At 42.9% G+C, this 15,253-nt stretch overlaps 1 protein-coding gene across 1 annotated transcript in view; it reads left to right on the top strand.

The window, feature by feature from the left end:
- The window catches only part of scin (scinderin), a gene marked incomplete at its 5' end in the record, with an annotated part of 80,604 nt that overhangs the window by 42,895 nt on the left and 22,456 nt on the right, over positions 1–15,253 (top strand). The window contains one exon of the mRNA XM_080851467.1: positions 249–339. Within this exon, the coding sequence (XP_080707593.1) occupies positions 249–339 (91 nt within the window). The remainder of the gene's footprint in view (positions 1–248; positions 340–15,253) is intronic.

Genomic DNA, 15,253 nt, shown 5'->3' with positions numbered 1-15,253 from the left:
GTGTGTACGTGTGTCTGACATGTTCTGTGATGTATGCTTGTGTTTAGGCAGTAGTACTTGTGATGAGCTCACAGTGTGTGTGTGTGTGTGTGTGTGTGTGTGTGTGTGTGTGTGTGTACGTGTGTCTGACATGTTCTGTAATGTATGCTTGTGTTTAGGCAGTAGAACTTGTGATGAGCTTACAATGTGTGTGTGTGTGTGTGTTTGTGTGTGTGTGTGTGTGTGTGTGTGTGTGTGTGTGTATTTAGGCAGGGCTACAGTAGTACTCATGATGAGCTCACAGCGTCAGCCTTCCTCACTGTGAATCTGGACCGGTCATTAGGAGACAGTGCTGTGCAGGCAAGCAGCACACACACACACACACACACACACACCCCTGACACACACAACACACACACACAACACACACACACACAGCACTGACATACACACAACAGTGACAAACATACAACACACACACAAACCACTGACACAAACACACCACTGACAAACACACCCCTGACACACACAACATACACACACACCATTGACACACACACACCACTGACACACACACACCACTGATACACACACACCACTGAAACACACACCACTGTCACACACAGGGCCGGAATAAGACAATGGGCTTTAGGGGCTGCAGCCCTTGGCCTCGCCACCAGGGGGCCTCAGGTTGCTCTATGTCGAGTGAGTCAACGGCACCGCGCACGTTTAAAACATTCAGAGTGAAAAAGAAATTATGAGCGAAAATGTCTGGTCAAAGAAAGCACGAGAGTGGGGCAAAAAAAAATGGTCTGTGACCCTCCAATCAGTGCCTTGCGGCGGCGACACCAATAAGGATCCAGGAAGTATGGAAACACATTCACGTTGTGGACACTGATCTCAAAAAGAAACTGAATAGCGCATCATATGGTATCAATGTGAGGCATCGTGGCGGGCATTTTACGGTGACCACTTTCCTACTTGAGACCAATGACTATGACGGGCGATGAATATTAGATATAAGATATTTAATGAATTTGAATATTAAGCCTTATAGTAATGTCAAGTTTTCATAAACCTTGTTATATAGCTTGTGTTTGCTTGATATAAATATTTTCAAATATTAAAACTTGTTCGTCTATCGTATTTTATTAGTGTTGATGATTAGAGCCTGGCCAATTACTATAAGGCTTAATATGCAAATTAATTAAATATCGTGATTTTGATCATAAAAATTCTTGAAATGATCGGAATCATGCAGAAAATAAATGTATAACACAGATCAGTAGAAAATATTGATATTTATTTTATCGTTATTTGTTTTTTACTTTCATGATGACAGGTGACGCTCTGCCTCCCCTGACCGCACGTTTGCTCTCGCATAGAAACGTGGGCGGGGAGCCAAGCTGTTGCTTCACTGAGTAGGCATATGCTTAATCAATACGTTATTTCAAGTAACCTATAATGGTCATTCCATGGCTATTTAGCCTAGTTTTTGAATGAATGGAAGTATACATTTACATTATTGGTTTATTATTGTCTACTGCACACATAAATGTTGTCCTTGGCTTTAACCCTCTATACCCCAATAGAATTCTAGAACACTGCAGCAAAATCCCACGAAAAACAGAGAATTCCTTCATTTTTTGTTATTCTGTAAACAAACAGTTACAGTTAGAAAACAAAAGAAAAATTACAATTACAAGTTTGTTTTGTTTGAAAGGGCATAAATTGTTTGTTAATATGATATCAAATATGTATTAGTGACTTCTACAAATATAAAAATACAAAGCTTTACATACACCTTAAAGTTCAAATTCATAAGTTTTGAACCGTACAGCAGACGTAATTATTATATTTAATATATTCTTAATGTATTTAATTAGTATTACCATACAGATTACCAACATTTTTGCTAATTTGGTGGAAAACACCAAACTCTATGCCTCTTCAAAAGCATCCTGGTGCAATACATTTGTCGAGGAGGTGAAGGTGTTTGTGAGGATAAACATCCTCATGGGTATCCATCATTTACCCTCTTTTCTTGACTACTGTTCATCTGATCCAGCCTTACAAGTGTCCTATGTGGCAGACACCAATGCCATGAAATAAGTATAAGGAGTTATGCAGATACCTACCCTGTTCAAACCCAGGGAAAGCAGACTCAGAAAGTTAGACCATTACAGTTTTTTCCAATAATTTTCACACTTGGTTCAATACCATGTACTCTTTCTCAAAACACTCCAGCAGTAGATTAACTAAATGGGATACTTTTCCATTGCTTAGATACAAAATGCAGTCAATGACCACTTCCAAAATTCATGGATACCTGTCTCAGTCAATGTTCACCACCAGCAAAATGCTGTGCAACTACAGCATTTATTTTACAGATATTTAGATACTCTGTTCAAAACAGTTAACTTTAGTTTTTTAACTAGACACAATTTAGATTCAATTCAATTTTCAATTCAATTTTATTTGTATAGCGCCATAACAATACAATTGCCTCTCGGCGCTTAACAGAGCCCAGAGCCTGAACCCCCTTAGTGCATGCACAACGGCAACAGGGGCAAGGAAAAACTCCCTGTTGGGCAGGAAGAAACCTTAAGCAGAACCACGGCACATAAGGGGGGACCCATCTGCTTCAGGTCGGCCGGGTGGAGACAGGAAGGTGGGACGGGGGGAAGGGGGGAAGGGGAAGGGTAGTGTGGCAGAAGGGGAAAGGAAGCAACAGGGGCAATACACAGCCAGCATTTGGTCTCTGGACATATGTGTACATACATCTGGTGGTAAATACATGATACAGACAAGGCCAGATTACTGTGGCAATAGGGTTACTGTTACAGGGGTAGGGGATGTAGGGACAGAGAAACAATTCGGTGGAGGCAATAATGTATATTGTACATAAATGCTAGCATAGGGTATTGGGTAGAGTAGGTGTACGGCAATGCAGTGGCGGTGGGTGCGGTTGGCCGAGGGTTTCTCTAGGTAGACCAGGTAGAGAGACTACGTGCAGAGTGGTGGGGGTGGGGAGGGAAAGTTCCACTTCCATCAGCGATTGGAACACGCCTGGCTCCGGGGAGGCAGTGGACCTTGCAGGGGCCGCTTGTTGAAGGGGGGGGTGTGGACATCTCGGACCATGGAGCTGCCGATGACCAGGGTGGGGGTCGTCACATCCAGCGGGAGAAGTCGTCAAGGGGATGATGACTGAGTTGAGGGCCCAGGATGGGGAGCAGGGCGGCGTGGGCGATGCTGGTGTTGCTCTGGAGCCGGTCTGCAGGGGCGTTTCGGGGCGGGCTGAGGAGGGGAGTGATCAGGCCCAGGAGGCTCCTCCTGATCCATCTTACAAACAGGAAATGACGAATCAGTCTGCAGGTCTGTCAGTCGGGAATCAGCACAAACAAACACACAGATGAATCATTTCACCAACCAGGGACATGTCACCTGTGTGTCGGTTTGCCTGTTGCATATTGCAGTACTTAGATATGTTTAGTTTTTCTGGCATTGAACATTTTGTTTTTTGTTGTGGTCTGTTTGCCGGGGCCGTACATGCATCCACTCGACAAACAGGAAACACATTTGATGTTGCGGTACTAAATTACAAGTAGTAATTTAATTTAATCACTGCAGATGGAAAGATGCTGTATTTTCAGAAAAATGTAATTATACACTTGTCATCAGACAGATTTTGTTTTTACTGATGTACTCATAAATGTATTTAGTTTACATCTTTGATTTGTTTGTTTTGCAGCCTTACTACCAACTATACTGCAGTACAGCATTTGCGTTGAAATGTACATGTAAAATATAGATGTACTGTAGGTGTCAATGAAGACATTTTCCCACTATTACTGCTGCATATGAAAGTCATAGGCCATCCATGAGACAGTGACCCAAAAAGGGAACTAAAACAAACATGTCTATCCAAAGTGATTTACACTATCATCTTTCATTGCCCAGGAATTGAACCCAGGTCAGATACGTGTAAGCCAACAACACGAACCACTGTACCACTTATCACACCTGGCAATCTGTATTTGGACAGACAAATGAAGTTATATGCTTGAATAAGACAAAGTATTCTTACTTTAGCAGAAAGTTTATTTAGATTATTTAGTTTTTTTTGGACTATTTCGGCGAGCATAGATGTAGCTGTCCCTGAAGAGTTGTTTCCACTATTACAGTACTGTTCTAAATGTTAATCATGGGCTACCAGTGAAAGACAGTGATTGAAGAATGCAATTACATTTTTTGAGAGAAGCAAACTAACATATGAACTCTGTCTTCACATACTTGGCTAGGATTGATGTATTTGCAAGATGCAATGCAACATGTTATACTGTATGCAATTGGCAATGCTTCAAGTTATTTATGTTTTTTAGGTCATTGTAATCTGAGAGAGAACATTTGCTAAAGTTACGGCAGCATGTCTCACTTTTGGGTGGAGTATGAAGTGTTTTGGCATTTTGCACCAAAAGTTAACTGATATGCTGAGTTGTGCGTCTGTTACGACCACTGTGTGAAGAGTTTGTAAAAAGTGGACATGGTATTGACACAAGTTTAAAAGTGATCGAAAAAAACTGCAATGTGTGTCCTCCAGGAGAACGTCCTTAAACTTCTTTGACCATGTAAAAATCTTTCAGTGGGTGAGGCCATGATTAAATTTGACGGCATGTTACTTTGGAAACAGTATGCATAAGAAACCTGTCAGATGGGGTATTAAGATTTGGTGTCTCTGTGACTCCCTGAAAGGATATTGTTTAGCATTCAACACAGGCATAGAGGAGTGTGTGGCAGATGATCTTGGTTTGGGATAGAGGGTAGTAATGGATCTAATGTCAGACTACTATAGACTACAGACTCTAATGTCAGACTATGTTTCGACCTCACTCTGACCCGTCACTACGGTCTAAAATGGAATGATCACCGTTGGTCTGCCTATCACAGAGACATATGTCAAAAAAGTCATGTCCATGACCTCCGGAAGCAGAACAACACGCGTTCATAAATAACAGCGAATGCTCCCGGTTCAGTCTCTCACCTTGATCGCCTCGTACGAGACGTGAGTATATACCTATGAGACTACATATCTCGGGTAAGTCCTGATATTACATGCCATTTTCTAAAATTCGCTACCTAAGGGTACAGGTGCCTTGTGCCCCTGAGAATTGATGTGGTTTTGTGTGTTTGAGCTGTGCTCAGCTCGTTTTTTCAGGTAAACCTTTTTGTTGAATTACATGCGCTAGATTTCCGGGTTATTTTGAGTTTGTTTACATTGTGCCTATACCGCTGTTAGCAGCCGTGGGCTTTGAGCGAGCCTACAAGGTGCGTTCACGCACTGGTGTGGGCCGCCGTAATACTTGTGTTCTGTGTTTTTACTGCTGTGGGCAGCCGGAAATCTTGTAGCCTGTCTGACACTGCTCAGACTGCCTAGCGCTTCTCTTGTCGTGATTTTGTGGCTGTTTGGCCGACGTTGCACGGTAGGTAGTTTATTATTTTGTTTGTACTGCTTGTGTGTGCCTGCTAGGTGCGTCCACGCACTGTGCAGGACACTGTTGTATTCCTGTGGCATAACCTGGAACAGCTGGAACCCTGTTACAGCTGGTTTGGTGAATGTGCACTGTGTTACTGTGCTGTGCCTTCTGCTTGTTCACTGGGTCAGCCTGCTAGGTGCTTAGCGCTTGTGCAGGCCTACGCAGTGTCCCTCTGCCACGCCCTACACCCCTGTTCCCAGCAGGTGGGGCTAGTGTGCGCCTGCTAGCTACATTTGTGCACTGGTGCGGGCCATCATTTACTGTGCTGTGTTTTTCCTGTGTTTTATTAGGCTACGACAGTTCTCGTCTGCAATAGCCTTATCTGCCTTATCTGCCACGCCCTACACCCCTGTTCCCAGCAGGTTGGGCTAGTGTGTGCCTGCTAGCTGCATTCGTGCACTGGTGCAGGCCATCATTTTACTGTGCTGTGTGTTCCTGTGTTTTTATTAGGAGCCTCCTCTGCAATAGCCTTATCTGCCACGCCCTATACTCCTGTTTGCAGCTGGTGGGGCTAGTGTGCGCCTACTAAGCGCATTCGTGTCCTCAGGTTGCGCCACGGTGGCCGGCGAGGCCTTGGTTCTCGAGCCTTCTCCAGCTGCTGCAGGGTCAGCCTTGGCAGATTCCGTGCAGAGCGGATCTGCTATCACAAGCAGACGGGCGGATCTGGCATCCGAACCCAGATGCCCTGCGTCTATGAGTTTGGCCCCTACAGAGTCCATCGCTGAGCAGCTAGCGGAGTCTGTGCAAGAGACGCTAAATAACGCCAGGGCTCCATCTACTAGAGCTGGCTACGCTCTCAGATGGAGGATCTTTATCAGACTGGTGTGCTGGTATGGGTCTTGAGCCAGCAGTTTGCCCTGTGCCACAAGTTTTACGCTTCTTGCAGTCCCATTTGGATCAAGGCAAGGCAGCAAGTACAATAAAGGTCTATGCTTCGGCCATTTCAGCCTTTCACCAGGGGGCAGACAACAGATCCCTGGGTAGGCATCCTTTGATCGGCCAGTTCTTAAAGGGAGCCCGCCGGTTACGCCCAGGGCGCACCTTGCGGGCCCCAAGCTGGGATCTGCCTACAGTTCTCACGTCGCTCACTGAAGGTCCTTATGAGCCTATTGCAGACGCAGATCTACGATCTTTGTCCCTTAAGACTGCTTTTCTCCTGGCTCTCTGTTCGGCCAGTCGAGTCGGGGAGTTGTGTGCTCTCTCCATCAGCGATGACTGTCTAAGGTGGCAGGCAGGGGGCACTGGCGTGTCACTTTGGCCAAATCCAGCTTTCTTGCCGAAGGTTCTCAACCAGCGGTCCATCAACCAAGTTCTGGTGCTGACCCTCAGCCTTTGAGGGGGACGCATTCTCAAATGTTTGTCTGCTATGGGGCGGCAAAGCGGGGACTGCCGCTTTCCAAACAGAGGCTGTCTCATTGGCTGGTGGAGGTTATATCCCATGCTTTTAGGGCTCAGGGGATACCGGTCAGTTCGGGTACAAGGGCTCACTCTACCAGGAGTATGGCTACGTCTTGGGTTGCCCTCAGAGATGTGGCAGCAGACGATATTTGTGCAGCGGCTTCATGGTCTACGCCATGCACTTTTACTAGATTTTACAGGGTGGACGTAACTCGCCCGGCTCCGGTCGGCGACGCCGCTCTCATGTCTGTGACCGAGTGAGGTTTTAATTAAGGTTTTAACTAATTCTGGGTTCCTCGCGACTCTTTTGGTATGTGTCATCCCATTTTAGACCGTAGTGACGGTCAGAGTGAGGTCGAAACAGATCGTAAGTTACAAAGGTAACTATGGATCTGTGAGACCGAGGGATGACCGTCACTATCTTTGTCGCTCAGAACAGCCTGAGGCGCTCAAGGAAGGAGACTGAACCGGGAGCATTCGCTGTTATTTATTAACGCGTGTTGTTCTGCTTCCGGAGGTCATGGACATGACTTTTTTGACATATGTGACCAGGCATGGCTAAACCAGCCACAAGTCTCCCCGGAGACATTTTGAGTTATTCACAGATTCTGAAAGTGTAAGTGTAAAGCTATCCAATGATGTCTCACTCATGTAAATCTGATAATATTTGTATAAGTTGTGATCATTTAAATGTATACCCCTCTGAAAAGCTTTCGCTGAGAAAAAGCACCTCCAAGATTTTCCAAATCACCTCACCTGGGACAAAGGGAACAGTTTAAAGCTATCCAGGGGGGATAGTTGTGCTCATTTGCATCTCAGTGAGATTAGCCCTCCTCTTTTTCAGTAATGAGTAATCTAACGCGTTAATATTTCCAAACCAGTAATCAGATTAAAGTTACTTGTCAAAGACACTGTGCGTTACTATTTTGTCATTAATAGTAAAATATATATTTGATTTCTTCTCGCGTCTCTGGGAGTGAAGCCATGTAGTCACGTTTTCAGAATGAGGGTCACGACACGCGTAAACAAAGCAGAGATCACTGCTGAAGTCAAGCCTGATGGCTATCTAACCCTAGCGAACTAAGCTATCGCTAGGTATGATAACTAACTATCTAGTTGAGAGCACATCCCCAAACAGTTATTGTTCATGACAACTAGTATTATTACAAATGTGTTAATGTTAAAATCAAAATGTTAATGTTACAGTCAAAAATGTTAGCGTTGGTAAAATTGCACGCTAGCTAGCGATAGCAAACGCTAGCTATTTACCAGGAGCTTAACATACTGTATCACTGATGAACACACCTGGCGATCTGATACAAAGCCATAAAATTACATCAGGACCATCATTTTACAAGCAAGTTATAGCTACAGTGACTGTGAAATACTCTCAGCAACCTGCACACACATCCATTGAACTAGCTGATATCTTTTGCTACGTTACTGTACTGTTATCTAGAATGTCTCCACCCTAGCTAGCTTGCTAGATACCTCTCCACAGTCTTTCCCCAAAGACGGAATAAAAAGTAAGAATAAAGAATCGTTGTAGGTTATTAGCTAGCCTCAATAATTATATACAGATCTTACCCAGTGGTGAAATAACATGACTAGTCTACAATGTTGTTTTGGTTGCATTTAATGAAGAGGTCATGGGGGTTTCTGCCACTCTCTCTCGGCTGCTAGAGAATCACTCCGTATGTTGTACATAAGCTCTGGAGAAAGTTTGTTGCTACACAAATGTCTCCCGAGGAGAGAGTTCTCCTTTCTTCTTGCGTTGCATTTGCAGTCAAAGTTACGGATTTCCTCCATTTCGTCTTTCTCCCCTTCAAATGTTACCGTAGAGATAGCGTCTGATATGTCACGCTCCAGCTCCTCTGCTGCGAGGCCGAATGATTCTTCCTCGTCGTCGGCTAAGGTCAGCTGTAGACTAGGGATGTTCTCCAGTTTGATGAAATTGCGTTCATCATCTGTGCACTCATCTTCAGATTCAGGATAAGAGTAGTGGAGTATGATGCTGTATAAGTAGCCATGTGTATCGCTTGTAACGTGCAGCTGATTGGTCGAAAAAAAAATAACAAACGCGATCTAGCAGTTCATATGGAAATTAGGTAACACCCCCCCAGGCACCACGAAAGCGAAGCAGAATTTAACCAAAGTGTACCAACTTCAACGACAAAATGTATACTTTTAAGGTAACCAATACTGTTATCTGAAACATGGAGTGGCTTCTTCATGACTTCAACTTGCACATTCTGCAAAAAAACGAAAATCACTAATTTTGAAAAAAAAAACCTTCAATTGTGTTTTTCTCGAAATCGTCTCGGCCGACTTGTTCCCCCTTTTTGCGTGCCGGGTCACATATGTCTCGGTGATAGGCAGACCAACGGTGATCATTCCATTTTAGACTGTAGTGACGGTCATCCCTCGGTCTCACAGATCCATAGTTACCTTCGTAACTTACGTTATTTAATGTCAACATTTTCTTTTTCTTTCAATTATTTTACCTCAATGAAAAGGTAAGATTTTTATGATTATTTTGAGTGGAAGACCAAGAGGATAAACAGCAAAGACATATTTTTCATAGCCTGTTTGCTCATATTCACTAGGGGTGCCAATAATGGTGAGCAGGACTGTAGAAGAAAAAAAGTATCCTATTATTGTAAGCCATCACAGAGGAAGTCATTAGTGTTTCATCCATTTTTATGTCAATTGTTTTAGGCTATGTCACAACATCAGCTCAATATCCCAGTGTGTACTACATACGGACAAGCTATATCACATCTACTATGTATTTTATGTAGTAGTGATGTCCTATACCTTGGTCCTGATTTCATTGTGATTAGCTTTCTACAGCAAAAAAGCTGTACAAGCTTAAAATTTAACATCACAACATATTACTAGTTGGCTGTCGAATAACCTGCTGAATACCATTTCAATATGATGTTTTCAATATTCAATGATGTCCTTGCTATTGATTGTATATAGCTACTGTTGTTACAATAAGCTTACAGCTCAAAACAAAGGAGGGATTTGAAAAACTAGTAGAGACGAACGAAGAATAATAAGAAGTGAGAATGAAACAAAGTGACACATTTTCAGATTTTTACTATACATGTTATTTACACAAATCTGATCAGTTTAGTAAGTGATGAGTCAATAGATGCTATCAACCAACTCCAGACGAACTCCTCAGAGTACTAACGTTACCTCAATGTAGATAGTTAGCAAGTTAGCTGGCAAAATGGTCATGGAAATTGAGATGACGATACAAATTTTAAGACATTTCTCCTGAAAAACAGAAAACACAGCCGATTACCCACGTCGTTTATACGTGCACATAATAGCTCTCACACACAGACGCGGGTGCTTCCTTCGTAGGTTGCGAAAGTCATAAATTGACCGCCATTTCCACAAGTGAGGTAACGTGAAAATTAGCTTTACTGAACTTCCCTCAAAGACCAATTATTAAATGTTACATATCTCTGCAAATAAAAATGTCATGGGTTTACAATCAATTCAAATATCACTGATCTAGCTATGACTTTTGTCTGTCTTCGATGAGGCTGGTGCTAGTTGTAAACCAACACTTCTCAGTGACCGCCATAAGAAGACGTTACTAGCGAGTAAGCTAGTCAGAAATAAACAGGGGGATAGTTATTTTTCTATTTTGAATACGTTTTTTTAATTTTTGACTTCTCAAACAGGATCGTTACTGTCATACATTAGTCGTGATCAGTCATCGACATTGGTGCACAAAAATACGATATCATCCAGTGAGAACAGATGCAGAGAACAGATGCAGACGTCTGATTTCTAGCCTTTACTGCAAGAGTCATTTTCAGGCGATCTGTCAGTAGCGACGTTTAGTTATCAAATACTTCAAAAAAGCTTATGACAGCATACCCAGTTTCCGGTTTCAAAATAAAAGTAAGAAGTTAATCTATCCATTTGCGGTGTATTTTTTCATATATTAATGTTGTAGTATAAACACTGTGGGCCTGATTTACTAACAGGATTGCACCCATTTTTGGCGTAAAATAGCGGTCGTAAACATAAAACGGTATTTACTAAGGGGGCGCAGCGCATAATCTCCATGGTGGGCAGTAACTTGCAGGCAATTTCTCCCGTCTTTTAACGGTGCACTAAATAATGATTGCCCAGGATCTGGCTTGATAAATATCACGGAAAATGCGGGGAAACACTGTGCGTTAATGTGCGCCTGGCAAAGGCGCAGATTAAGCTGTGTTCGCAAATCAATGTTAGTAAATCAGGTCCTTTAAAGGGTGGAGTAACCACACAGTGCCCAGCGCAATTGTGGTTTGATAAATACCACGGAAAATGCGCAAAAACACAGTGCGTTAATTTGCGAAAGCAGATTAAGCAGCGCTCGCATATTAGTAAATCAGGCCCTCTGTCTTTAAAAGTTACGGCCGCCGCTATGGACGAATACAAGCAGTCCGTCGGCGGCCGCTATGGGATCTAGAGGGTTAAACTGATCATATTTACAGAGTGGTTCTGTGGACTTTAAAGCACTGATGTGTCAGTGCACTAGGCGTGGGTTTGTGTGCGTGTCATGGGGCGATATAGGGGCCTCACCCTGGTAATTAGCCCCAGGCCTCAAAATGTCTTAATCCGGCCCTGGTCACACTCAAAGCATTGCATGAGAGCTGCATTAATCCCCTTGGGTGTTTTAATAACAACAGCACAATAAAAACAGAATAGTAGTTCCTGCAGACACTGGATTCTTTTTCCTGGTTTTACCCGCCTCCCCCATTCTGGCAGTGACGCTGCTGCACATTGCACTGCAACCACCCCTTGTGGTGGCTCAGTATTGGGGGTTTCATGTCAGTGATCAGAATATCTCAAACACACACACTCTCGCTCACACACTCACACAAACACACACACTCTCTCTCTCTCTGTGTCAGTGACTGGCAGTGGGTCTGTAAATTATCTCCCTCAGTAATCAGAGATCACACACTCACACACTCTCTTGCTCACACACACAAACACACACACACACACACACTCTCTCTCTCTGTCAGTGCCTGGCAGTGGGTCTGTACATGATCTCCCTCAGTAATCAGAGATCACACACTCACACACTCTCTTGCTCACACACACACACACACACACACACTCTCTCTCGCTCACACAAATACACACTCTCTGTCACAGACACACTCAGGGGCGGAGTGGGACACAAAAATCCACCGGGACAATTCTGACTGCACCGGCCCACCACCGTCCCACAACGTGCCCAAAACTGGCCCAACCCGCATCCCCTCCACCTCCCATATCAACTACACAAACAAACGGGCGGCTTTTGATCATTATTGTTAGATTTAGTGTTGATGTGTGGGTGACAGACATGACAGTGACAGTGACAGTGTATTTGTATATGTACATTTATGGAAATACGGAACAAATCGCGTCCCGTATTGGCTCAAATGTTATGCTAATTCGCAACAATGTGTCCTGTCAACTCACTCGCATTTAGTGGACGGCTGGTTGAATAAATCCGTAATTCTTGTACATTTTGATGCACTTTCCTCCAGCATCCGCCTCTTTTTCAGTCTGGCCTTTTTGCCCCCTCCTTTCTCCTTTCTCTTATGTCCCTCAATCAGGTCCACTTCACCTGCTCTCTCTCGCTGATAGCCGCTAATTTATCTCCCTAGGTTCACTTGATAAAGGCACAACGATACGCATTTCCCATGAGGCAATTTGCTCCGACCATTCTACATTCAACAAAAAACGAATTCAATCGCTGGCCAATTTATATTTGTTGTCATGAAAGTAGCCTAATGAAGCGTCTGAATAAAAAAGAATTACATCAATATAGGAGGCTAAACAAAAATCAGAAGGTTGGATTAATGGGAGTGAGTTTGACACACACCATAGGTGTGATGAACAGAGACAAATAGAGCTATAAATAGTGGTTGGACTGCTGAAGCACAGAACTCTCAGAGAACTTAGAGATTTTCACAGGACCATGATTTGACGTACATGTAATCTCGATGGGGCCGCTCATGAATTTGACACGACGGCTGCGAAGGCCGGTCTGCAGGCTGGTTCTCGATAGATTATTGGCCGACCGGCCTACCGGGAAAAATCCCGGTCCTCCCGATGGCCACTCCGCCCCTGGACACACTCACACAAACACACACACCCTCAATTCAATTCAAAGAAGCTTTATTAGCATGAATGTTTTTTAACACTATTGCCAAAGTTGATTCAACACATACGTATTACATACACATACAGAAGGACAAAAAAGAAATGAACAGAGTTGATTAAAAATAATCAACAAATCAACAAAAGAATATTCCAAAAATAACAACAAACATACAGTTTGTAATGGCTAAAACTTGCCAATTTGTTTTACCGCTTCTTGGAGTTCCGGTGTTTGCTTTATTGAACGCGTGAAAATAGAGTCCATGAGACGTGGCTATAATGAACTTGAATTTGTTTATTTGTAACATCAAATGTAAATTAAAGCATTGAAGTTTTTGTCTTTGTTTCTTTGTTTGTTGGTTATATGTTCATCTCAGTTTCGAGTTCTGCACGGTTCACGTCACGTTTCCTCGCCACAGTCACACTCTCACGGTCCCGTCATGTTCACGTCATGTTTCACGGTCAATAATGGTATGCGCAGGCCGGAATTCTCCCCTCTCCTTGGCCTGGCACACCTTTATCCTACTGTCAATTATTTCTGACCTATAGGGGGCTAACACTCAGAAAAGCAATTACAATTTCCCACTTCGGGACAATTCAATGCAAATAAAATCACTAATAATAATAATAATGTCACACAAACTGATATATCAAACTAAATACTCATTTCAATGTCAGGCATTTAGTATCTGGTGATTAAAGGAAGATTGGTGCCAGTCTTCAGGTGGAGGGTCTTGTATGCTGTGGTTAGTCAAAATGAATTGAGACTTAATGTGTTTAATTCTGTAGACCTGTGGAAATATACAAGACAAACTGCAAAGCATATACTTCCTTTAAAAACCTGCTAACTTACACTATTCAAAGCAAGACCTGTTTAGTTGAAAGGTACATGTTATGGGTGGGGTGTTAGTGAGAGAAGACAAGACAACGTTAATGAAAAAGCAAAGTTGCCACGGTCAGGAGAGCCAAGACCAACGAGACAGGGCAGTAGCACCATGCCATTGATACCGCACGTTAGTAACACAACAATGTGCTGTCCAGTCACGACTAGGGTTGGGTACCGAGAACCGGTACCAATACGGCACCGGCTCCATACAACCGATACCTACCCAGACCGAAATGCAACGCAGATTTCGGTGCTTCCTTTCGGTGCCTGAGCAGATTTTTTTTTTTATTTTTTTTTATTAAAAAATTAATAATTTAACAAAACTAGCGATAGCTAACGAGAAGTAACGTTAGTGGCGTAGATCTTTCTGAGTACGATCTGTATACTTTTTTGTGTTGCTAACAGATTTCGCTCCCAATGTAGACTCACGCTCATTGGTGATAATGTAGCATTCCATATGGGACTAGTGGAAACGGGATTTGTGTTGAGGAGTTGCCATGGTAATGGGTTGACTTGTGTGTGGTTTCGGTTTCAAGATAAGTGTGGTTGTTCTAAGCAGAAGTTGGATACGCTTTATTAAACGGAGAGCTACCGTCTCATCCAAAGATATTCCTTCTCAATGTGAGTTCTTAAGAGAGCACTAACTCGGAGGCTACAATAACATTGCAACAGTCTAATGACAGTGAAGAGCAGGCAGCCTTGCACAGAGCAAGCACAAACAGAGCTAGCCATCAATATAACGGAGAAATTGCCGAAAGGTAAACGATCAAAAGTGTGGCTGTATTTCGCGTGTAAATGGGGGAGAGAACTCAAGAGGCCCTGAACCTAAACTCTTAAAGGGGCAGTACACATTCACGAAACCAGTGGGTTTAAATAAATGCAAACAAAATAATATTTTTTTTACTCTGAAGGCAAACATGCTCATATTTCTGCAAAAGAATTACTGAAGTGTGAAGTGTGTGTACAGAGTGTGTTATGTATTTATTTATATTTATTTAAGTATACTGTAAACAGTTGTTATAAGTTAATATATTGTTCATAGTTTGAAGTTAAAAGGTTTGAAGCCAAGTGTTTTGTATTTATTTTTATTTATAGTATACCTTAAACAGTTAATATATTGTTAAATTTGAAGAAAACTATTTGCCTTGGCAATAAATAAGCCTTTAATGTCTTTAATTAAAAAAAAAAAAAGTATCGGTTCTGGCACCGTTTAGGCACCGGTATCGTTTTAAAAGTATCGGTTATGTACCGGTATCGGAAAAAACCCAAACGATACCCATCC

This window comes from Sprattus sprattus (genome assembly GCF_963457725.1).
Source record: "Sprattus sprattus genome assembly, chromosome: 14".
Lineage (NCBI taxonomy): Eukaryota > Metazoa > Chordata > Actinopteri > Clupeiformes > Clupeidae > Sprattus > Sprattus sprattus.
This window is presented reverse-complemented; position numbering and strand designations above follow the sequence as displayed.